Raw genomic sequence first — 25,539 nt, 5'->3', positions numbered from 1 at the left:
CTGATGCAGGGCTCTATCCCAGGACCCTGGGATCATGACCTGAGCTGAAGGCAGACACTTAACTGAGGTACCCCTACTTATATTTTTCTTAAATTATTTGATTCAACTATTTTATGTTGAATGTGGTGGGGTTTTTTTTTTTTTTTTTTTTTTTTTTTGGTTTTGGTTTTGTTTTTTGCCAATTTGTGTTGATAATATTTTATCATCTAGAGTAATGCTTATTTTCTGTGTGCTCCTGACTGGGAGGAGCATGATGTTCTCTGCTTAAACTGTATTTTTTTTTTTTTAAAGATTTATTTATTCATGAGAGACAGGGAGGGAGGGAGGCAGAAGCAGAGGGAGAGGCAGGCTCCACATTGAGCAAGGAGCCAATGCAGGATTTGGATCCCAGGACCCTGGGATCATGACCTGAGCCAAAGGCAAACGCTTAACCAACTGAGCCACCCAGGCGGCCCTTAAGGTGTATTTCTAAGCAGAAATAGTGAGTACCTTTGTACTTGCTCTAGTTAATGGTCCCATCCCATCATTTTTAGATATTCTTGATCTCCTTGGAGTTACTCAAGGCAGCTCAATATACAGCCCTTTTAGGTTAAACAATTCTTGTATATCTTATCACATTATCACCAAAAATGCAAGCCCTACGTTAATTAAAACCTTTAAAATTCCAGGGGCACTTGTGTGGCTCAGTCAGTTGAAACTCTTGGTTTTGTCTGAGATCATTATCTCAGGGTCCTGGGATGGAGCCCCATGTGAGGCTCTGTGCTCTGTGGGGAGCCTGCTTCTCCCTTTCCCTCTGCCCCTCCTCCCACTTGCACTCTTTCTCTCTCTCTAAAGTAGATAAATCTTTAAAAAATATATTTTAAAAAACTTCAAAGTTTAGCCTATTTGATCATGTAAATTGATAACATTTAGGTTGCTTATATCTTTCTAAATTTGAGGAACTAAAATATTATTGTTAAACTCCCTTGACAACTTGCTCCTTTTCCCCCCTCATATATCCTTTTTTCTCAAGAAGAGTGCTTTTGGCATTCTAGGTGGTTATAAAAGATTGTTCAGCATATTGTGGGATGTTTATCACCTCTAGCCTTCATCTTCAGACACTCTAGTAGGGGACACTCCCTGTACACCCTCACCCTTCATTAGTGAGACAAAAAAAAAAAAAAAGCTCTGGGTACTTTTCCAAGTGAGCTTCTATGGGATGGTATCTCTCTCAGTTGAGAACTGCTGCTCTAGATACGTACTTTGGTTTGACTTTGGTTAGTGAAATTGAAGCTAGAATTAAATCATAAATCATTTTCAACTTGTGAGACCTTATTTTTATTTTTTTATGTATTTCAGTAGGCTCCACACCCACTCTAGAGCCCACCATGAGGCTTAAACCCACAACCCTGAGATCAAGACCTGAGCTTAGATTAAGAGTTGCGAACTTAATTGACTGAGCTACCCAGGCCTAAGACTTTATTTTTTTTTTTTAATTTTTATTTATTTATGATAGTCACACAGAGAGAGAGAGAGGCAGAGACACAGGCAGAGGGAGAAGCAGGCTCCATGCGCCGGGAGCCCGATGTGGGATTCGATCCCGGGTCTCCAGGATCGCGCCCTGGGCCAAAGGCAGGCGCCAAACCGCTGTGCCACCCAGGGATCCCCGTAAGACTTTATTTTTAAGAAAATTTATCTTCACTATAAATTCTTTTTTTAAAAAACAAATAAACATTATTTGAGAGAGAGAGAGAGAGAGAGATCATATGCATGAGCAAGGGGAAGGGCAGAGGGGGAAGCAGATTCCTTGCTTGGCAGGGAGCCTGACATGGGGCCCGGTCCCAGGACCCCAAGATCATGACCTGAGCCAAAGACAGACGCTTATCCAACTGAGCCACCCAGGTGCTCTTTCACCATAAATGATCTCAAAAGATGTTTTTCTGTGGGTGCCTGGGTGGTACAGTCATTTGTGCATCCCAACTCTTGGGTTTGGCTCAGGTCATCGTCTCAGGATCCTTTGGAATCAGCCCTGCATCAGGCTCCACATTCAATGGGGAGCTACTTGAGAATTCTTCCTCTCTCTCTCTTCCTCTTCCTCTGCCCCTCCTCCTGCTCACATACTGTCACTTTCTCTCTAAAATAAATAAATCTAAAAAAAATTACTAAAAATGGTATTTTTCTTGTTCCTAAGTTGGTTTTGGACATACTTTTTCCTCTTTTATCTACCTCATCACCATCATGTGAGCTGACTTCTTGTGTTCTGTGTACTCCATAAATGTTGGTTTCTTTTTTTTTTTTTTTAAGACTCTATTCATTCATGAGAGCACAGAGAGAGAGAGAAAGAGAGGCAGAGACTCAGGCAGAGGGAGAAGCAGGCTCCATGCAAGGAGCCTGACATGGGACTTGATCCCAGGTCTCCAGAATCACACCCTGGGCCGAAGGCGGCACCAAACCACTGAGCCACCCAGGCTGCCCTAAATGTTGGTTTCTTTCAGAGTTCCATTTTTAAAAATTCTTTGAGTTCTCCTGTCCACAAAAGTGATCCAGATTATTTTCCTGAGTTGAACTTCCAACTCAAAGGGCCTGTTGTTTTTCATACATATCTGTCTCTTAAGTTCTCTAAGTATTCCAAATTTATAATGATAAAAATGTGTTAACTCATAGCTTCAAACCAAAAACCTGGAAGCTACCATCAGCGTCTTATTTTTTTTTATTCTCCCATATTCAGTTCATTACTAGGTTTCATATATTTTTATTAAATATCTCTTGAATTGACCTTCTTTCCGTCCCAGCTTCTTGCCCCACCACCATTTCATCTGAACAATTACAGGAGTCTTCTGCCTTCCTGTCTTCTTTGCTATGTCTCCATGTATCAGTTGTCCATTACTGCAAACCAGTTACTCTCAAGGTTAGCAGCTTGAAATACTGCACGCTTTACCCTGTCACAGTTTGAGGGTCAGAAAGCTGGGAGCAGCTTGATGGGGCGGTGTAACTCAGGGTCTCTGGTGAGCTTGCAGTGAAACTCAGCAGCCAGTGTGGGCCTAGAGTTAGTCAGGGCTGAGTGACATTGCAGGTTACAGGATTGCTGGTAGGGGTGTGTTCTTCCCTAGCTGTGTGGTTCGTCACCATGTAGGGCCCTCCGTAGGGCAGTGTACAGTATGGCAGCTTGCTTTCCCCAGAGTGAGAGAGAGGGTATTCCCGAGACAGAATTCATGGTATTTCTGCCATAGTTGTGGTAGTGACAAACCATCACATGGGTTCATGTGCTATTACTCAAACAGGTGCTTGTACACAGTAGGAGGAAATGGTACACGGGTGTGATTACCAAGAGACTGGGGTCATCAAGGGCCATCTTAGAGGCTATACCTCAGAGTTAGAGGAAGCAGAGGATGCAAGCTTTAGAAAGAGTTCTTTAAAAACTCTATGTTAGAGACGAAGAACATGAAAGAACTTAAACTGAAAATGAAAGTCAAGTAAAGAAGAGATTTTTGAAATAAAGGATAAAGAGCTGAAACATAAAAGAAGACCACATCAGTGATTGGAAAAAATAAAAGCAGAGTTCTCCCTGGATGTAGAGCAAAAAGAAAGTATGGAAGGTAAAATAGAAATTAAGAGATATGGAAGGTAGATCTAGAATTGGGTAAACTTGTACCAGAAGGAGAGAATAGAAATAGAGGAGAAGGTATAGTCCAAAAATACAAGGTGGAAACTCCCCAGGTGGAAATTTCTGTCCCTTCCCACCCATCCCCACAAGTCTTAATTATTGAAAGTGATAGAAAACATGCCAACACATATCCTGAAGGAGTTTCACAATTCCAAAGATTAACAAAATACCCTAGTTTTCTTGCAGTGAGGAAAAAGTTAACTCTCAAACAAAGCAGACTGTCCCCTATACTTTTCATTGGCCAAATTGGATGTAGGAGTTTGGTGAAACATTTCTTTAAATATTTGAAGGAGGGATCCCTGGGTGGCGCAGCGGTTTGGCGCCTGCCTTTGGCCCAGGGCGCGATCCTGGAGACCCAGGATCGAATCCCACGTTGGGCTCCCGGTGCATGGAGCCTGCTTCTCCCCCTTCCTGTGTCTCTGCCTCTCTCTCTCTCTCTCTCTCTCTGTGTGACTATCATAAATAAATAAATTTAAAAAAAATATTTGAAGGAAAATTATTCCAAACCTAGTATTCTCTAGCCAAGTGGTAATCAAGTTGAATGAAGACAAGCATGTTTTCAGACAGGTAAGGATTTAGAGGACTTAAGGATCCTGCAGAGATGAAATAGGTGCCATTTCTTCCGGTACCAATGTTGGTCATTAAGAAATTAAGCTTTATTAAAATAGAAGAAGTGCTCCTAAACTAGGAATCCTGACCTTAACGTGAACATAAATGGAAAATGACAGACGTCATCCAGCCAAAAGTATAAGAAAGTGGAAACCTAAACATTTCAGCTGATAAAAATTGTTCCAACTCTGAAGCAGAACAACGCAAACACATGCTCCAAACTGAGTTTGTTATCCTCATATGACCATTTAGGGTAATTTAAAAAATCTTGAATCAAATTTCAAAGGTAAGTAAAGAAATCAACACTGGTAAGGAGGAAATAAAATGAAAACTGAATTTAGAAAACAAAAAGTCTAAATCATATTAGAAATAGATAATTTCAGTAGAAGAAAAAAACAGATAAATGTTTCTTTAAAAATTGGAAAAATAGAGTGTCACCTGCCAGCCGCCGACTCCTGCGCCTGCTCTTCTGCTCCCTGCCCGCTCCAACCAACCATGCTCTCCGCCCTCGCCTGCCCTGCCGGCGCCGCTCTCCGCCGCAGCTTCAGCACCTCGGCCCAGAACAATGCTAAAGTAGCTGTGCTTGGGGCTTCCGGAGGAATTGGGCAGCCCCTTGCGCTGCTTCTCAAGAACAGCCCCTTAGTGAGCCGCCTGACCCTCTACACACCCGGAGTGGCTGCAGATCTGAGCCACATCGAGACCAGAACAACTGTGAAAGGCTACCTCGCACCTGAGCAGCTTCCGGATTGCCTCAAAGGCTGCGATATGGTGGTTATTCCAGCTGGAGTCCCAAGAAAACCAGGCATGACACGGGATGACCTGTTCAACACCCAATGCCTCAATTGTGGCCACCCTGACTGCTGCCTGCGCCCAGCATTGCCCCGAGGCCATGATCTGCGTCCTTTCAAATCCGGTCAACTCCACCATCCCAATTGCAACGGAGGTTTTCAAGAAACACGGAGCTTACGACCCCAATAAAATCTTCGGGGTGACGACCCTGGACATTGTCAGGGCCAGCACTTTCATTGCAGAACTAAAGGGTTTGGATCCCGCGCGAGTCAATGTTCCTGTCATTGGCGGTCATGCCGGGAAGACCATCATCCCCCTGATCTCTCAGTGCACTCCCAAGGTGGACCTTCCCCAGGACCAGCTGACAGCTGTCACTGGGCGAATTCAGGAGGCCGGCATGGAGGTGGTGAAGGCCAAAGCTGGAGCAGGCTCTGCCACCCTGTCCATGGCATACGCTAGAGCTCGGTTTGTCTTCTCCCTTGTGGATGCAATGAATGGGAAGGAAGGAGTTGTCGAATGTTCCTTTGTTAAATCCCAGGAAGCAGACTGTGCCTATTTCTCCACACCATTACTGCTGGGGAAAAAGGGCATCGAGAAGAATCTAGGCATTGGTAAGATCTCTCCTTTTGAAGAGAAGATGATAGCAGAAGCCATCCCCGAGCTGAAGGTCTCCATCAAAAAGGAAGAGGAGTTTGTGAAGAACATGAAATGAAAGGGCAGCCAGCTAGCAGTCCGTTTCCCTAACTTATGAAGGCATCATGTCCCTGCAAAGCCATCTCCTGCCCTCATGTTTCCCTTGCGATAACCACCAGTGTCATGTTAATGTCACCGCCCCTTCCAATCGCAAGTCCGTCAATGTGTGCATCAATAAAAGCAGGCTTCCATTTTCTTAAAAAAAAAAAAAATTTAGAAAAATAAAAAGTTGTTCTTTGATCTGATAAAGGTCATCTGTAAGTGTTCTAGCAGTAGAAAGCGTTCAGTAGTTATACATTGGAAATCTTCTATTTAAAATTGGGACTGAGTGGGCACCTGGGTGGCTCAGATGGTTAAGCGTCTGCCTTCGGCTTAGGTCGTGATCTCCAGGTCCTGGGATCGAGTCCCACATCGGGCTCCCAGCTCAGTGGGGAGTCTGCTTCTCCCTCTTGCCTCTGCTTCCCCTGCCACTCATGTGCGCTCTTGCTCTCTCTCTCTTTCTCAAATGAATAAATAAAAATGTTTTAAAAAAATAAAAGTAAGGGCAGCCCCGGTGGCGCAGCAGTTTAGCGCCGCCTGCAGCCCAGGGCGTGATCCTGGAGACCCTGGATCGAGTCCCACATCAGGCTCTCTGCATGGTGCCTGCTTCTCCCTCTGCCTGTGTCTCTGCCTCTCTCTCTCTCTGCGTCTCTGTGAATAAATAAATAAAATCTTTAAAAAAATTTAAAAAATAAAAATAAAATGAGACTAAGACAAAGAGTCTCTTGGCATACTTCATTTCTTTTTCCTCTAGTTTTTGAAATTTGTTGCCATGGCATTATAAATAGTATATTTATATTGTACATGTGAATATATTTCATATCTCATCCCTAATCCTACATATTTTTCTTTAATCTGGTCTTTAAGGAGTTGATGCATTTTATTGGTCTTTTCATATAACCAAATTCAAAAAATTGCTTTGATGAGATCATCATATCAACATTTGTTCGATCCACCTCAGCAAAGCTTAGGTGCTAAGGAGCTTATAGCATTTAATTCGTATGTTAGAATAAAGAGGTTGGAAGTCAGTGATCTGAGGGTTCATTTCAAGAAATGAGGAAAAAGTTTAAAACTAAGGAAAGTATAAGAAAGGAAAGACAAAAGCCAGATTAATGAAATATAAAATAATGGTGCAACAGAGAAAAGGAAAAGGCAAAAATTAGTTCTTTGGAAGGAATAATATTTATTCAATTTACTTTCATTATAAGATCCATATTCATTTTTTTTGAAGTGGGCTCCATGCCCAGCGCAGGGCTTGAACTCACAACCCTGAGATGAAGACCTGAGCCAAGATTAAGAGTCGGACACTTAACTGATTTAGCCACCCAGATGCCGCAATAACTTGCTTCTTTATTAATGTCTTTTTTCTGGTTACTATGAATTATATTAGGTTATTTTCCCCCCTGATTTCTCTTAAGATGAATTCTTAGATCTTTTTGTTTCAGATGAAAGCATTCAAGGCTATACATTTTTTTAATACTGCTTTTATTGCTACCATAGGTTTTACAGTATGAAATGCTTTTCTTTTGCTCTCTGGATTGTTAGTAAATTTCCTTAAATCATGCATTATCTAGCAACTTAATTTCTTCTTTTTTTTTAAAGATTTTATTTATTTATTCATGAGAATACACACAGAGAGAGAGAGAGAGGCAGAGGGAGAAGCAGGCTCCACACAGGGAGCCTGACGTGGGACTCGATCCAGTCTCCAGGATCACACCCCGGGCTGAAGGTGGCGCCGAACTGCTGAGCTACTGGGCTGCCTGTAACTTAATTTCTAACAATGATGTCTTTTTTGGTCACTTCTTGTTTATAGATTATGATCAGAGAAATAGCCTGTAAAAATACCTTTAAAAAATTTTATGGGACGCCTGGGTGGCTCAGTGGTTTAGCACCTGCCTAGGCCCAGGGGGTGATCCCTTCGTCCAGGGATCAAGTCTCATATTGGGTTCCCTGCTTGGAGCCTGCTTCTCCCTCTGCCTGTATCTCTGCCTCTCTCTCTCTCTCTCTCTCAGGAACAAATAAATAAAATCTTAAAAAAAATTTTATATGGGTACATATGCTCTTAGGTAAAAATTATTATTTTTTTAAGATTTCATTTTTTTAAAGATTTTATTTATTTATTCATAGAGATGCAGAGAGAGAGAGAGGCAGAGACACAGGCAGAGGGAGAAGCAGGCTCCATGCAGAGAGCCTGACCTGGGACTCGATCCAGGGTCTCCAGGATCACGCCCTGGGCTGCAGGTGGTGCTAAACCGCTGAGCCACCGGGGCTGCCCTAAGATTTCATTTTTAAGGTAACTCTGTACCCTATGTGGGGCACTTGAACTCATGACCCTGAGATTAAGAGTGAAATGTTTCACCAACTGAGCCAACCAAGAGCCCCGAAAAAATAATCTTTTTGATAGTTGTAAATAAGAATCTCTAATAATATTTATTGATTGTATTTAAAAAATTTTTCTTTGTCCTTAATTTTTTTCTAGGTCTTCAAATGTTAAGAGATCTTGTGATAGACACTTCTGACTAGCCAAGCCACACCCCATTCCTGGTTTTATGTTCCTTGTGTACTTTCCACGTGGCTGCGTATTCTAATACTCACTTCTTCAGCTTCCCTTGCTGTCTGGGTCACCATGTGATAAAATTCCAGCAAATAGGTTTACAGGAGGCCTTCTGAGAAAGGTTTTGCTTTTCAGATCAATTAAACTAATGTGCCTGGCTCAGTCCTCCTTTTCCACCTTTAATCCTCACAGGGATAAGAGTCTAATGTGCTAACGCAGCCAGGTGGAAAGAGAAAGATCCTCTTAGTCTCTGCACGGGCACCAGCAGCTGCCTAACCCTAGACTCCAAGTTATTTAAGAAAAGTAACATAATAATCTGAGCCATTTAAATCTGAGCCGAATTTAATATTTTAGCTAAGTGCATCCTCACTAAGGCAAGTAAGGATGTTTTAAGTATTCTATTGTATTTGTATCAAGTTCTTATATTCCTGATTATTTTGTATAATGTAATGCTAAATAATGCTTTTTATCATTACATAATATTTCTTTTCTCTAGTTCTTTCAACCTTAAATTCCTCTTTAGATCACACTAATATTGCCACCCTGCTTTTTTTTAGTTTGTGTTTGCCTGTTATCTCTTATGACATGGTTTTATTTTTTTCCTTAAAAAATTTTTTTTTTGGTATGGGATCCCTGGGTGGCGCAGCGGTTTGGCGCCTGCCTTTGGCCCAGGGCGCGATCCTGGAGACCCGGGATCGAATCCCACGTCGGGCTCCCGGTGCATGGAGCCTGCTTCTCCCTCTGCCTGTGTCTCTGCCTCTCTCTATCTCTCTGTGACTATCATAAATAAATAAAAATTAAAAAAAAAATTAAAAAAAAATTTTTTTGGTAAATTGTACATTATATAAAATATACCACATTAAGCAGTTCATTCTTTTACATTTCATTGGCACTGGGTACATTCACAGTGTTGTGCAAACATGAACATGATCCATTTTTTAGAACATCTTCATCATCTTACACAGAAGCTCTGAGTTGTTGGTCTCCGTGGATTTTCCTGTTCTAGGTTCCTTACGTAAGTGCAATAATCCACTGTGGTCCTTTTCAAAGGCATACTGTCTTCTAATGGAGTCATTTATTGCATTCATGTTTAGTATTACTACTGATATTCTTGTTTTATTGCTTCTCTAACTTTAACACTTAGTAGATATTCTTGTTTCTTCATTTTTTTGTTTTCCTTACTTTTCTTAATCTGGAAATTCACTTCCATTAATGGTTACATTCCTGTTTCTTTTCTTTTTTTGGGGGGGGGGTTTTCAAGTTTTATTCGAGAACTCATACAGAATATTTGAGATAAATGAGTTTTAATCCTCATCTTCCTCCTCTTCCTCATCCTGGTTAATCTGGAAGTAACGCAACTCGTAACTCTCTTTGCTGTTAGCAACTACGTGCACCCAGTCACGGAGGTTATTCTTCTTCAAGTATTTTTTGGTGAGATATTTCAAATACCTTTTGGAAAAAGGCACCTCGGAAGTTACAGTAATTTTGCTCTTGCTTCTTTCGATGGTTACAACCCCTCCACCGAGATTCCCAGCTTTTCCATTCACTTTGATTCTCTCTTGAAGAAACTGCTCAAAATTGGCAGCATCCATGATTCCATCTTCTACCGGGTGGGTGCAATCAAGGGTAAACTTAAGAACTTGCTTCTTTTTTTTACCCCCCTTCGCCACAAGCTTTTTCACGGGCACCATGGCGGCAGCTACATTCCTGTTTCTTACTCTCCATCAGAGGCATAGAATGTTACTATTAGTCAAAAGTAAAATAGTTGCTTTCTATACTAGAGTCACGCTTTCCATTTTATCTTCTTTGTACCCAAGGAAGTTGAAACCTTTGGAATGCTTTTTACTTCTTGCTCCTTCTTTTTTTTTTTTTAAGATTTTTTTATTTATTCGTGAGAAACAGAGAGAAAGAGAGAGAGAGAGGCAGAGACACAGGCAGAGGGAGAAGCAGGCTCCATGCAGGGGGCCCGACACGGGACTTAATCCTGTGTCTCCGGGATCACGCCCTGGGCCGAAGGCAGACGCCAAACCACTGAGCCACCCCAGGCTGCCCTTTCTTGCTCCTTCTCCCACCCCTTCTCTCTGTTGCCTTGAAACCTTTGAAAAACCTTTACTTTATCCCTCTCCCACTTCCTGCCTGATTTTTCTAATACAGTTAAGTAGTTAAAAACAATTTTACTTACATGTTCTTTTTAAAAAGCACTTTGAAAAAAGAAAAGAAAAAAAAAGCACTTTGGTTATATATTCCAAGAGAATGTATTCTTAACCATCCAGATTTAATTTCGCATATTACTGCTTGCTACTACTCCTTCCCTTTATATTCAAATACTATTTGATATAACAGATAAAGTGCATGAACTAGGACTACATGCATCTGTTGTGGGTAAATACCAGGAGCAATGTTGAGGGAAAACTCATTCGAAAAAACAGTTGTTTGATACAATTTCTCCCCCCCACCCCCTTTATTTTTAAGAGCCAGAGAAAGGGAGAGAGGGAGAGGGAGAATCTCTTTTTTTTAAGATTCTATTTATTTGAGAGAAAGAGACAGAGATAGTGACAGAGCATGAATGGGGAGGAAGGGGTTCGATCCCAGAACTCCAGGATCATGACCTGAGCTGAAGGCAGACACTTCACTGACTGAACCACCCAGGTGCCCTGGGAGAGAATCTTAAGCAGGCTCCAGCCCCAGCTCAAGAGTCAGAGGCTTACTAACTAAGCCACCCAGGCACCCCTGCTTGTTTGCTACAATTTCTATGAAGTTCATAGTCTGTTGTAAAACTTGAAAAATAATACTAAATTTGGTCTTGGTTACTTCTGGGAAGAATGGAAGAGAGTAGGATTAGGGAGAAGAACATAGAGGTTTTACCATAGGGTATTTATTAACTTATTAATGTAGGGTATTACCATAATCTATTCATGGGTCCACTGTAGACTGCCAGTACACTAGAAGTATAATCTTGGGAACATTCCTTAACCTTTATTTGCCTTAGTCTCCCCATCTGTAAAATGGTGATAAAAATAATACTGCCTTCAGAGTTGCTGTGATGGTTAAATGAATTAAAACAGCTTAGAATAGTAAGTAGCACATAGTAATCAATCAGAAGGTCCTTATTATATTGTTATTTAGCAAATACTTGTGTGTTTGCTGCATGATAGGCAGTGAGCTCTAGATACCACTCTTAAGCTGAAAGCTAAATTTAACAGGTGACAAAAGCAAGTTCAAATTAATAATATGCAGATGGAACTTTGAGTTATAATGATGTCCTTGAGAATCTGGATATAGAACAAGCTGTTTGGCCATTGCTAGAATGTTACAATTCTGGAGACCTCTTATTTTGATTTCTTTGACATTTTTTATAGCAGTGGCTCCATTAGATACTAAATGAGTCACTGGGGAACATTTTTTGAATAAAAGAATCCTCGATAATAAAACTCTATCCTTTTATTATAAGTTCACCTACTCTGTAATGTGGTAATTAAGAAATTAACTTTTTGAACATGTTATATTACTATTAAATATATTTCTATAATGTCAGCTTTATAAATTCAGAATTTTTATATACCAGTTTAGGAGAGCTTTTGTTTTTGTTTTCTTTTTAAATAAAGGAGATAAAGTGGTAATCTGTGTGTAAATAAAACAAATATATGGGGGAAGCTAAGAGATTTGCTATATTTAAATGACTATTTTTTAAGAGAATAATTTACATATATTGTGATAAAGAATTAAAATAATTTATATTTAACATAAGAAAAAAAATTGGTGATAGTCAACTTGGGGTATGAGATTTAAAGATGGGAGCATGCTTTTATAATTAAAGATAATACAGTTAGTAGCAGAGATTTAAGGAGGAAAACAATAACAAAGTAAAATAAAAATCAGAAAAAATGTGCGTGTTAGGTAACTTAGAATTCTGTGGTTCTTAGAATGGATTCATCTACCCTGGGCTGTGTGCGGCATGGTCTGTGGGAACTGTATTCATACAGAACGTGATGTGAGTTTTGTCTTTGTCCTTGTACTGGTGTTCATGTTTGTTTCCCTGCTTTACCTTCACAGGGATGTGCATGCAGTCTGTCTCTGGGATGATAAAGGTCCAGCAAAAATTCATCAGGCTTTAAAAGAAGATATTCTTGAGTTTATCAAGCAAGCACAGGCAGTAAGTTCTGTATCTTTATATTAAGTTTAAGACTTAGAGAATATCCTATTTTCTGATTTTGAATGTAGGACTTCCAAGGATAATTTTAAAATATCACATTGACTTTTGACATTTGTTGATTAGATTTTTTATTTATTTAGGTAATCTCTCCACCCAACATGGGGCTCTAGCTCACAAACCCAAGATCAAGAGCTGCATGCTCTACTGGTTGAGCCAGCCAGGTGCCCCATGTTGACTACATTTTTTAATAAGGTGATTGTTATTGGTTTTTTCCTCCTCAGTGATGTTTCTGTCAAGGCAGTATATCATTATCTGAAATTAAAAGATTCTGTCAAGAATTCAGTTTTTTATACATTCTTTAGAAGTCCCCACCACTGTTTTTTTGGTTTGGTTTGGTTTGGTTTTTTGCTGCATGTCAGTACACATGAATTGGGTTTTTTTCCTCATAACTAATACTTCTCAAGCTAAGAGTAATTTTCTTCAATTCCAGTACTACTTCAGCTATATAATTCTTGCACTGCCCTTTACATTGCTGCTGCTGAGCTGAAATTCACTCTTGGATTGATAATATGTATAAGTTTTTAATATCATTGAAATGAAGACAGAGCTCATTTAGGCATTAGGTCAATTATGCAAGAGCTAATTTTGTTTGTCTTTATTAACACCTTTGTTTTCTGGGGAAAATTAATGTAGAAGTAAAATATTCTATTGAATCAGCTCTTAACACTTTGAAGATAGGCTTAAGGACATGAAATTATTTTCCTTTCTATAAAACGAAGTTTGAAAACAAGAGAGAATTTTTTATTCTTTAGGTGAATTTTTATGTTAGTGTCTCAAACAACATTAGTCAAAGTTGCCTGTTAGAAATTTTGTTAAATACTAATAGCAGATTAACAGTGGAAATTAAAAATGGTCTTTTTCTACATATGACTTAAAAGAAGGTACTGAATAAAGTATATGATTATTATATATTTAACTCTAATAGCCACTGCCACGATGTTAAAAGAATCATGTCACATGGCGTATTACTTACAAAAAGAAATGTTTTGATACCACCATTAATTCTGTCATCTTGATAAATGATTTTTTTAAAAAAAATTATTTATTAGAGAGGAAGGGAGGGAGAAAGGAGGGACAGTGGGAGATAGAGAATGAGAGAATCTCAAGCAGACTTTGCACTGAGTGCAGCCCAACACGGGGCTTGGTCTTGAGACCCTGAGATCATGATATGAGCTGAAACTGAGTCGGGTGTTGAACCAAGCCACCCAGGTGCCCCTGATAAATGATTTTGTAAAAAGTATAGTTTTGGGGCACCTGAGTGACTCAATCAGGTAAGCATCTGCCTATGGCTCAGGTCACGATCTAAGGGTACTGGGGTCACTCCCCCCCCACATTGGGCTCCGTGCTCAGCAGGGTGTCTGCTTTTCCCACTGCCCTTCCCCCTCTCATGCTCTCTCTTGTGCACAGTTGCTCGATCTCTCAAATAAATAAAAGAATTAAAAAAAAAATCTAGAGTAGCCCGGTGGCTCAGCAGTTTAATGCCAACTTCGGCCCAGGGTGTGATCCTGGAGACCCAGGATTGAGTCCCATGTCGGGTTCCCAGCATGGAGCCTGCTTCTCCCTCTGCCTGTGTTTCTGCCTCTCTCTCTCCTCTCTCTCTCTCTCTCTCTCTCTCTCTGCCTCTCATGAATAAATAAATAAAATCTAAAAAAAAATCCAAATATAGTTTTATAGGAAATTATCTTTAAATGAATATAAATGATATTTTCAGGCTTTGCTTAGAAAATAAATATTTCAGTGTCACAATTTTTTAAAAAATTATTTATTTATTTATTCTTGAGAGACAGAGAGAGAGGCAGAGATATAGGCAGAGGGGGAAGCAGACTCCCTGCAGGGAGTCTGAAGTAGGACTTGATCCCAGGATCACAACCTGAGCCAAAGGTAGATGCTTAACCACTGAGCCACCCCGGTGCTCTCAGTATCACAATTTAATCAAAAGTATACGTTCCTAGAACTCAGTTAGAAATATTGCATTGGAAAGCATATTAGCTTGTTTATGATTTATGGTGATAATACCAATTATGTTTCTTTCAAATGAATAGAGCTTTATTCTTTAGTTTCTGGAAATGAGCTCCTAAAGAATCGTCTTAGATACTGTTAACAAATGTTAAAAAATACACTTCACAAAACTATGTGTTTCACTGTAATGTGACCCAGTGAAGTCTGATATGTAAACCTTCGCAAGACTCTGAGGGTCAGGGCAGCCCCAATGGCTCAGCGGTTTGGCGCTGCCTGCGGCCCGGGGTGTGATCCTGGAGACCAGGGATCGAGTCCCACATCGGGCTCCCTGCATGGAGCCTGCTTCTCCCTCTACCTGTGTCTCTGCCTCTCTCTGTGTCTCTCATGAATAAATAAATAAAATCTTAAAAAAAAAGAAAAGACTCTGAGGGTCAGGTTCAGTGTCACTAATTCAGAGCTTGTAAATTGTAGAGAAAGGGGGCACCTGGGTGGCTCAGTCCGTTGAGCATCTGCCTTCAACTCAGGTCATGATCCTGGGGTCCTGTGATTGAGCCTGTGTTGGGCTCCCTGCTCAGTGGGGAGTCTGCTTCTCCCTTTCCTTACTTTTGTCCCTCTCCTCCCCAATAAATACAATCTTAAAAAATTAAATTGTAGGGATAGTAATGCCAAACATGGTTATTTGATTTCTAAACTTTTTTTTTTTTAAGATTTTATTTATTTGAGAGACAGAGAGTACACAGGTGGATGAGTGGCAGGCAGAGGCAGAGGGAGAAGCAAACTACCAGCTAAGCAGGGACCCCAACTTGGGTCTTGATTGCAGGATCCTGGGATCATGACATAAGCTGAAGGCAGACACTTAACCTGCTGAGCCACCTAGGGGCACCTGATTTCTAAACGTTTAAGAAAATTTAGCTTTGTGAGTTATTTTACTGGTCAGTTATTAGATTAATTGAGCTTATTTTGTTAGGGAGGACCAAATCTCTTAAACAGGAGAGATGGTTTCCATCTGCATTAAAATGTTCATAGCATTATTTAACATGACAGAATGGAAAGTAAAAAAATAAATGTACAATGTTTGACAGGTTATTAGGGTATTTAATTTGTGTGTGTGTGTGTGTTTTAATTGATATAAGTATTCTTTTTGCTCATAATTCTGTATAGCAATTTGAGCTAGGCTCACCTGATTTCTCCTAAGTTTATTAATGTGTCAGCAGGTAGCTTGTGGCTTTGCAGGGACTGGATGATCCGACAGAAATTTTCTCACATACTTGGTATTTGGTGCTGGCTTCCACCCTGGCCTTTCTCCCTTAGGTAGTTTCCCATTCTAGGGGAAACCAACCTTTGAGGTGATAGTGGAATCCTCAGGACCTCCTCAGCTCTTGGTTTGGAAGTCTCAGGGTGTCATATCTGCATTCTTTTGGTCAAGACAAGTCACAGAACCACATCAAACAAGTGGTGGAGAAATAGACCCTGCCATCCTTTAAGAAATGGAGATATAGGGGATCCCTGGGTGGCTCAGCGGTTTGGCGCCTGCCTTTGGCCCAGGGCGCGATCCTGGAGTCCCGGGATCGAGTCCCACGTTGGGCTCCCAGCATGGAGCCTGCTTCTCCTCCTCCTGTGTCTCTGCCTCTCTCTCTCTCTCTTTCTCTGTGTCTATCATAAATAAAAATAAATCAATCTTTAAAAAAAAAAAAAGAAATGGAGATATAATTTATATACCAGAAAATTCACCCTCTTAAAATATACACTTCAGTGGGGTTTAGTATATTCATGAAGTTGTGCAACCATCATCTACTAATTCTGTGACATTTTCATCGCCCTAAAAAGAAATTGTGTACCCATTAGCAGTTAATCCCCCATTACCCACTCCCCACAAACCTTGGCAACCACCAATCGTCTTTGTTTCCATGCATTGGTTTGTTGTGTGCATTTCCTATAAATGGAATCATGCAGTATGTGGCCTTTTATGACTGGCTTCTTTCATTTATGATAATGTTTTCAAGGCTCAGCTACACTGTAGTGTTTATCCATATTACATTTCTCGTTATGGCTGAATAATATCCTATTATATGGCTATCCAACATTCTTCTTTTAATCTGTTCATCATTGGTAGATGTTTGGGTTGTTACTACTATGTTTTGAATAATGCTGCTTATAAACATTTGTGTGTAAGTAGGTTTTTTTTTTAATTGAAGTATCATTGACATAATATTAGTTTTAGGTGAACATCATAATGATTTGATGTTTGTATATATTGTGAAATGATCACAATAGATCATTTGATGTATGATCATCTGATCAATACATGATCACAATGTATGTATTGTCAAATGATCACTTACTGTTAACAGTAAGTCTAGTTAACATCCATCACTACATATTGCTATGGAATTTTTTCTTGTGATGAGAACTTATAAGGTCTCATATCAACTTTCTAATACTGAGTACAGTATTGTTAACTGTTGTTCCCATATGCAGTATTACTTCCTTAGCCTTATTTTGTAACAGGAAACATGTACCTATGGCTCTTTCACCCATTTGTGTCCCACGTGTTACTCCCTGCCTCTTATAACTGCCAGTCTGTTCTCTGTATCAGTGAGCTTATGTTTTTTTTTTTTAATTCCATATGTAACTGAAATCATACTTGTCTTTCTTTTTTTTTTTTTTTAAGATTTTATTTATTTATTCATGAGAGACACAGAGAGAGGCAGAGACATAAGCAGAGGGAAGAGAAGCAGGCTCCATGCAGGAGCCCGATGTGGGACTCGATCCTGGAACTCTGGGATCACATCCTGAGCTGAAGGCACACACTCAACCGCTGAGCCACCCAGGTGTCCCTCATACTTGTCTTTTGCTGTATTATTTCCCTTAGCATAATGCCCTCAAGGTCTACCTATGTTACTGCAAATGGCAGGACTTTATTTTTTTCCTAATGGCTGAGTAATAGTCCATTGTGTATATATAACCACATTTTCTTTATCTTATTCACCTATCAGTGGACACTTAGGTTGTTTCCTGTCTTGGCTATTGTAAATAATGCTGCAGTTTACATGGGACTGCATATATCTTTTGGAGTTACTGTTTCATTTTCTTTGGATAAATACCCAGGTATGAAATTGCTGGATCATATGGTAGTTCTATTTTTAATTTTTCCAGGAACCTCCGCACTGTTTTCCACAGCAACTGCACCATTTTACTTCCTACCAGCAGTGCACAGGGCTTCCCTTTCCACAGTATCTTGGCCAACACTTGTTATTTCTGGCCTTCTTGGTCCTAGCCATTCTGACAGGTGGGAGATGATAGCTCAGGTGGCTTTGGTTTGCATTTCCCTGGTGATGAGTGATGTTGAACATCTTTTCCCATGTCAGTTGGCCATCTGTGTGTCTTCTTTGGAAAACCATCTGCGCAGATCTTCTGCCTAGTTTTCATTTGGATTGTTTATTTTTTGCTGTTGAGTTGTAGGAGTTCTTTGTTTATTTTGGGTATTAGCTCCTCATAGATACACGATGTGCAGTGTTTTTTCTCCCGTTACTAGGTTGTCTCTTCATCGTGTTTGTGGTTTCCTTTGCTGGGCCGCAGTTCTTTGGTTTGATGTAGTCTACTTGTTTATTTTTGCTTTTGGTATCATATTCAAAAGAATCCTCGCTAAGACCTATGTTAAGGAGCTTACCTAAGCCCGTGTTTTCTTCTGGGAGTTTTGTGGTTTCAGGTGTTATGTTCAAGTCTTTACCCCATAGATACTTTGTCAAATACTTTTTCTGTACTATTTGAGATGATCATATGATTTTTATACTCCACTTGTTTTTGTTTTTGTTTTTTTTTTTCATTTTTTTTTTTAAGATTTTATTTATCTATTCATGAGAATACACAGAGAGGATAGAGAGCGGCAGAGACACAGGCAGAGGGAGAAGCAGGCTCCATTCTGGGAGCCCGACATGGGACTCTATCCAGGGTCTCCAGGATCACACCCTGGGCTGCAGGCGGCGCTAAACCGCTGAGCCACCGGGGCTGCCCCTATACTCCATTTGTTAATGTGGTGTTTCACATAGATTCACTTTTGAATGTTGAAACAACCAACCTTGTGTTCCTGTAATAAATCCCGCTTGATCATGGTATATGATCTTTTAATGTATTGTTGAATTCAGTTTTCTAATATTTTGTGGAATAGTTTTGCATCTATGATCTATGTTTTTTAGGGATGTTGGCCTATAATTTTCTTCTTTTGTGCCATTCTTGTCAGGTTTTGATACCAGGATATTACCGGCTTCATTAAATGAATTTGGACATGTTCACTCCTCTCCTATGTTTTTGAAGAGTTTAAGAAGGATTGGTATTACTTCTCTTCAAATGTTTGATAGAATTCACCATTTGGTCCTAGACTTTTGGTCCTAGACTAGTTTGTTGAGAGGTTTCTCATAGTAATGAGAATTTAATCCTCTTGGTAGTAATTGGTTTGTTCTTATTTTCTGTTTCTTCATAAATTACTCTTAGTAGACAGTATGTTTCATGGAATTTATCTATTTCTTCTATGTTGTCAATATTTTGGCATATAATTGTTGATAGGTATCTCTTGTGGGTCTTTTTTTTTTTTTTTTAATTAGTCTCCTCACTCAAAGTGGGGCTTGAACTCAGAGCCCTGAGTTCAAGTGTTGCAAGCTCTAACTGCCCTAGCCCTTTGTATTTCTGTGTTATCAGTTGTAATATCTCCTATTTCATTTCTGAAACTGAGTGCTTTCTTTCTTTCTTTCTTTTTTTTTTTTTTTTTTGGTGCCTGTGCACAGGTTTTTTATGAAGATTTTTAGGATATAGATATTTATAGCAGCATTTTTCATGATAGCCAATAGGTGGAAACAACCCAGATGTCCATCAATGGAGAAAATAGATAAACAAATGTAGTGTATCTATAAAATGTTACAGTATTCTGCTATAAAGGGAATAAAGTATTGATATATCCTAGGACTTGGGGGACCCTTGAAACTGTTGAATGAAGTCAATGTCTGCATCTGAGGGGCGCTTGAGTGGCTCATTTGGTTAAGCTTCCAACTCTTGATCTCAATTCGAGTCATGAGTTCAGGCCTTATGTTGGGGGCACTGGGTGGCTCAGTCAATTGGGTATCCAACTCTTGATTTCAGCTAGGGTTGTGATCTTGGGGTATGGATCAAACCCTGGATGGGGCCCTGTGCTAAGCATATAGTCGCTTGATATATATTCTCTCTCTCCCTCTGCCCCTCCCCTTGCTCGTGCACGTATGCTCCCTTCCCCCTCTTTCTCTTTGAAAAATAAATCAATGAATGAAATCTTTAAAAAAAATAAAATAAGTTACTACATATTACATGTTTCCATTCATATAAAAGTCTGGAACAAGCAAATAGTGAAAGTAAATTAGTGATTGCTTAGGGCCAGAGAAGGGATGAATGGGAATGGTAGTTAGGGGAGGATAAATAGATGATAGCTTAAGGGTTTAGGGTTTTAGGGTTTTATTTTTATTAAGATATAGTTGATATAAACCATTTTATTAGTTTCATATGTACATTATGATTTTATGTGTGTTTGCAAAATGATTGCCATGGTAAATCTTTGTGAACATGTTTTTATTTTTCTTGGATATATATGTTTTAATTTCTCTTCAATATAATATAGTTTGTACAATAAATAAAATATTTCATATTTATAGCATGAATATTTTTTTCATAAATTTATTTTTTATTGGTGTTCAGTTTGCCAACATACAGAATAACACTGAGTGCTCATCCCGTCAAGTGCCCACCTCAGTGCCCGACACGCAGTCACTCCCACCCCCCGCCCACCTCCCCTTCCACCACCCCTAGTTCATTTCCCAGAGTTAGGAGTCTCTCATATTCTGTCTCCCTCCCTGATACTTCCCACTCATTTTTTTCTCCTTTCCCCTTTATTCCCTTTCACTATTTTTTATATTCCCCAAATGAATGAGACCATATAATGTTTGTCTTTCCCCGACTGACTTATTTCACTCAGCATAATACCCTCCAGTTCCATCCACATCGAAGCAAATGGTGGGTATTTGTCGTTTCTAATGGCTGAGTAATACTCCATTGTATACATAAACCACATCTTCTTTATCCATTCATCTTTCGATGGACACCGAGGCTCCTTCCACAGTTTGGCTATTGTGGACATTGCTTTTATAGCATGAATATGTTCTATTATTCTTTCAATAAGAATACCTGTATTTATTTTAAATTCATATGATTCTTTTTTTTTTCAGCGAGTACTGAGCCATCAAGATGATACAGCTTTGCTAAAAGCATACATTGTTGAATGGCGAAAATTCTTTACACAGTGTGATATTTTACCGAAGCCATTTTGTCAATTGGAGATTACTTTAATGGGTAAACAGGGCAGCAATAAAAAATCAACTGTGGAAGACAGCATTGTTCGAAAAGTAAGTTAACTTTTGCATTGTTCCTCCTTAATATACTTTAGAAAGAGGGTGATTCTACAACTTTCGAAAGTAAATCAGACTTTAAGTGGGTTCTTCTACTTGATGTATAAATTCCTTTTCGATTCTTGGTGGGTTTTACTGAATTCTACTTTCTTCCATCAGTATTGAGCTGCACTTCCTTTCATTATGGCCTGTGGTGTTAAGTTGTGGATCCATGTCCTCAGGTGTTAGCACCTTGTTTTGTCCTTTTCCTAGTTTTATCTTCAGTATTCTATTTTCTTCTCTTCCTTTGTACTTTTATCTTCCTATGAATTGCTTCTTTATTCTTTCAAAAATCTCTCATTAGGTTACCATCTTATATCTTTGTATTTAATTGTGGCTAAATTGTTGTTACTTTCATGATCTTTTTACTTGATTCTGGTTATCATAAACTCACTGTGTACTGTGTTTATTTTCATATTTTTTGCATAGTTTCTAGTTAAAAGCTCCGTGTCCAGTAACCTTTCGTGATTTAATGTAAAGAACTCAGCTCTGAAAGTAGGATCTCAGGTTTTCTTTTCAACTCTTCAATCAGTAATGACCTAAACTCTGTCATTTCTCATATGTATTCTTGCTTTTGAGAATCCATGGAATCATTGATTTGAAAAGTAAAAAAGTGAAAAGTGCCTCTTGGGCTTTAAACAACTTGTTACTTGCTATGATGGTTATAGAACAAAGTCAGCCATTCAAATAGTGGCATAGGGATTCCTGCCCCTTGTAATCTTTGTGCTCATGTGGACAGGGATGCTGTGAATTTAGATTTCAGTGGTAGAAATAACTGCAGTATGAGAAACTATATTCCTCTCTCCAAAAAAGAAAAACTACCTCTAGATACTTTTTAAATTTGCAGTCCCATAATCTTGACCTCTCTTGTTTTTGTTATTATTTTAATTTATACCATTCCCTACTGATTATAGGAATCAGCATCACTTAATGATTAAGAGCATAGATTCTGGAAACATACCTGTTGGATTCACATCCTGGTGCTACCATTTATGAGCTGGATAAGTGTGGGAAAGTTAGCTTTCCTTTCAATGCCCCAGATTCTCATTTCTAAAAAGGGAGATAACAGTACCTATATATCGGTTTTAAGGATTAAAGTTGTGTGTGAAAAGTATTCAGAGCAGTGCTAAGTATGCTGTGAATGTTGCATATCTGTTATTGCTATCATTGATGCTGGTGCTGTTGTCATTAATATGTTTTCTGTATCTGACACAGTTACTTGGAAAGATAATATATATGAAGATATATATATGTATATGTATGTGTATATATATATATATATATATATATATATATATATATATATATAATGTTGCCATCACTTAAATGGAACATCTGTCAGATGGATTTATGTTTTTTTAAGGTCCAGTATCCAATAGGTTTTCTTTTTTCTTTTTTTTTTTTTTTTTTTTTATTTATGATAGGCACACAGTGAGAGAGAGAGAGGCAGAGACACAGGCAGAGGGAGAAGCAGGCTCCATGCACCGGGAGCCTGACGTGGGATTCGATCCCGGATCTCCAGGATCGCGCCCTGGGCCAAAGGCAGGCGCCAAACCGCTGCGCCACCCAGGGATCCCTCCAATAGGTTTTCATTTAGTGCTTTTTGCACTTATTATGTGTTTATACAAACGTGTATATGAGCATTCCAAAGTGCAGTATTTCTGCAACTTAAACTTGTAACTGTAGAGGAGGTAACCTTTTCCATGTATTGCTATATTTAATTTTTACAATAACCACTTGAAATTTGTGTTACTATTTTACTATTTTATAGATGGGAAATCCAGTAAATAAGTAGCAGAGCTATAATTAAAATCCAATTATGTTGATTTTGAAACATGTGTTCTTTAACATTTATCATGTGTTTTTTTTTTTACCGAATGTCAATACATTAGTTCCCTGAAGTTTTCAAGTTGAATATAAGAATTTTATTTCCTTTTTTAGTGTTTATAGTTAAAATTTATTGTGAGTCTGTATGGTACATGGTATATATATTTTTTTTACATGGTATATTAATAATCAAAATGATTGCATATTTCTGTTTTTCCTAGCTCATGCTTGATACATGGAATGAGTCAATCTTTTCAAATATAAAAAACAGACTCCAGGATAGTGCAATGAAGCTGGTACATGCTGAAAGATTAGGAGAAGCATTTGATTCTCAACTGGTCATTGGAGTAAGAGAATCCTATGGTATGTTCTGAACTTTTATGATCATAATTTTTTTATGGAAATTCTGAGACCATTATGGAACAGCACAATCAGAGTCATGTGTGCTATCATATATCTACTTTTAGCACCACATGCTTTTAAGAGCCTATAGAAGGTGTTAATCTCTTCAGGGAAATATAGAAAAACCCATATTCGTGTGGATAATATTGGTTTTCTCCATCTTACTCATTTCTTGGCTGGTGAAATCTAATCCTTTTAGTGACTTAAATTACAGAAATATAGATTTGAATTGATAGCCCAGAAAAGGTGGTAGGTAATTTGTTTTATACTTATATTTTCAGGAAGTACGTTTATTCTATGTATGCGTTCCTCTCTAAACTTTTCAGTTTCTGAATGATATTCTCATGCTATTCTCATTTGTTTTTTAAATCAGCTAAACTATTCTGATATTCAAACTGAATATGAGAATATTCATCCTGCTCCCACTATACTTCTAGCTCCTCCTCATCCTGTTTCCTCACAGAGGCCTTTCCGAATTCCCAGACTAGGTTAGGTCCCTCTCACAGTGCTTCATAGCCCCCATGCCCCTGTCATCATACTTTAGTTAACTGTATTGTTGACACTACATCTTCACTGAAGGTAAAACGTAGGCACAAAGTATTCCTCTGTACGAGTTTTTTGTATTAATGAACCTTCAGCTATCTTTGATTGGCTTTTTCTGTTGTCCCCATATTTCTTTAGGTATCAAAGTCTTTTATTTTATTTTTTAAAGACTTTATTTATTTATTCATAGACACAGAGAAAGAGAGGCAGAGACACAGACAGAGGGAGAAGCAGGCTCCATGCAGGGAACCCAAAGTGGGACTTGATCCTGGGTCTCTAGGATCACACCCCAGGCTGCAGGCGGTGCCAAACCACTGTGCCACCGGGGCAGCCCAGTATCAAAGTCTTTAGGCTTTCATTAGCCATGTCGTTGAAATTTATTCCTTCTTATTCACCTACCACCAGTTTTTACTATGTAAACTCTGCTTTTGGACTTGTGAAATAGTCGTCTTTCAGTGATCTTACTGCTATCATTTAACCCATATGCTATTCACAAGGTTAATTTTTAAGTATTATTTTGTTAGTATTTTTCGTACCCATTTAGTGATCCTCCATTTATTGACTCAGGTCACTTAGCCCCAGAGCCTCGGCTCTCCACAGCCACTCCTAACTTCCCATCTACCTTGTTTTCTGTTAACCTTACAGTCCACACAGACGATCTGGTCATTTTACTTTGACTTGCCCTTGTGATTTTGTACTTGAGAATATTTACTTATTTGACTAGCTTTTGTGTAAATTCTAGTTTTTCCTTAAGACCCATCTCAAATCCCATCTCGTCTGTGAATGGTCTCTTGACCGTATAGCTGAAAGTCATTCTCTTTTCTCTTCAGAAATACAATAGCCTGTGTTGTCTGTACTGTTTGCCACTTTAGTGCTTTGTGTTGTTACCTTTTTAAAGTCTCTTATGGAGAAGGATTTTGTCTTCTGTGATATATGTTCTCTTGAGCATTGTCACAATCCCTTGCACATAATGACTCCTCACTATTTGTTATTTCATTGTACTCAAACTACTGATTTGAAACATTCTTAGAGTAAAATTTTATTTTCTGTTTTTCAGTTAACCTTTGTTCTAATCCTGAGGATAAGCTTCAAATTTATAGGGACAATTTTGAGAAGGCATACTTGGATTCAACAGAGAGATTTTATAGAACACAGGCACCCTCGTATTTACAACAAAATGGTGTACAGAATTATATGAAATATGTAAGTCAGAACTTAGTATATGTGATAATTTGAGCCATTCTCTTGATATTCTTAAAAATGATTGCTATTTTGCTTCTGGGCAGGCAGATGCTAAATTAAAAGAAGAAGAAAAAAGAGCACTACGTTATTTAGAAACAAGACGGGAATGTAACTCTGTGGAAGCAGTAAGTAATTGTGTGATTGTGTATTCTTGGAGATTATTTGAAGTACAGTAGCCCAGGGATGGCAAATATGTGATACAAGTATTATTACTCATCCTTCTCATGCCTCTGAACTATATTACTGATTGCATTTAATACTCTTTCCTGGGTATGCCAGAGCACAGCTGCAGAAGGCACCTTCTTCAGAACTCATTCTTTTGAGCTAATGTGCAAGATGAGATCTGTTTGCCATCCCTACTCCAGATTTTACTACATTTAATGTACTTAATTTTTAAACAGTCTTCTCGTATTATGTTTTATGTGTATCTATTTATCCATTTTAGTGATTTTCATGTTGCAAGTAAAATATGCTCCCTAGAGATACAGTTGATTCTTGTTAGTGAATTATGTTCTGTAAAGTGGCTGTGAACACTAAATTACAGAGTATGGATCAAATCATT

At 38.8% G+C, this 25,539-nt stretch overlaps 2 protein-coding genes and 1 pseudogene across 2 annotated transcripts in view; 2 read left to right on the top strand and 1 right to left on the bottom strand.

The window, feature by feature from the left end:
• CUL5 (cullin 5) overlaps positions 1-25,539 on the top strand; it is a 92,964-nt gene that overhangs the window by 25,278 nt on the left and 42,147 nt on the right. Inside the window, 5 exon segments of the mRNA XM_041770690.1 lie at positions 12,381-12,480; positions 20,745-20,921; positions 23,012-23,153; positions 24,793-24,938; positions 25,022-25,102. Of these exon segments, the coding sequence (XP_041626624.1) occupies positions 12,381-12,480; positions 20,745-20,921; positions 23,012-23,153; positions 24,793-24,938; positions 25,022-25,102 (646 nt within the window).
• On the top strand, positions 4,695-5,764 carry LOC121499703 (annotated as a pseudogene).
• Positions 9,617-10,042, bottom strand: LOC121499704 (60S ribosomal protein L22-like). Its single transcript, XM_041770692.1, has one exon. The coding sequence runs from the start codon at positions 10,016-10,018 to the stop codon at positions 9,632-9,634; it is 387 nt and encodes a 128-aa protein (XP_041626626.1). The 5' UTR covers positions 10,019-10,042; the 3' UTR covers positions 9,617-9,631.

The sequence above is a fragment of the Vulpes lagopus genome, chromosome 10 (assembly GCF_018345385.1).
Source record: "Vulpes lagopus strain Blue_001 chromosome 10, ASM1834538v1, whole genome shotgun sequence".
NCBI classification, from domain to species: Eukaryota; Metazoa; Chordata; class Mammalia; order Carnivora; family Canidae; genus Vulpes; species Vulpes lagopus.
The sequence above is the reverse complement of the archived record's forward strand: the minus strand, read 5'-3'. Positions and strand labels throughout refer to the sequence as shown.

Coding starts and splice junctions, on each gene's coding strand:
- LOC121499704 (XM_041770692.1), bottom strand. CDS start 10,018: ATGGTGCCCGTGAAAAAGCTTGTGGCGAAGGGGGGTAAAAAAAAGAAG.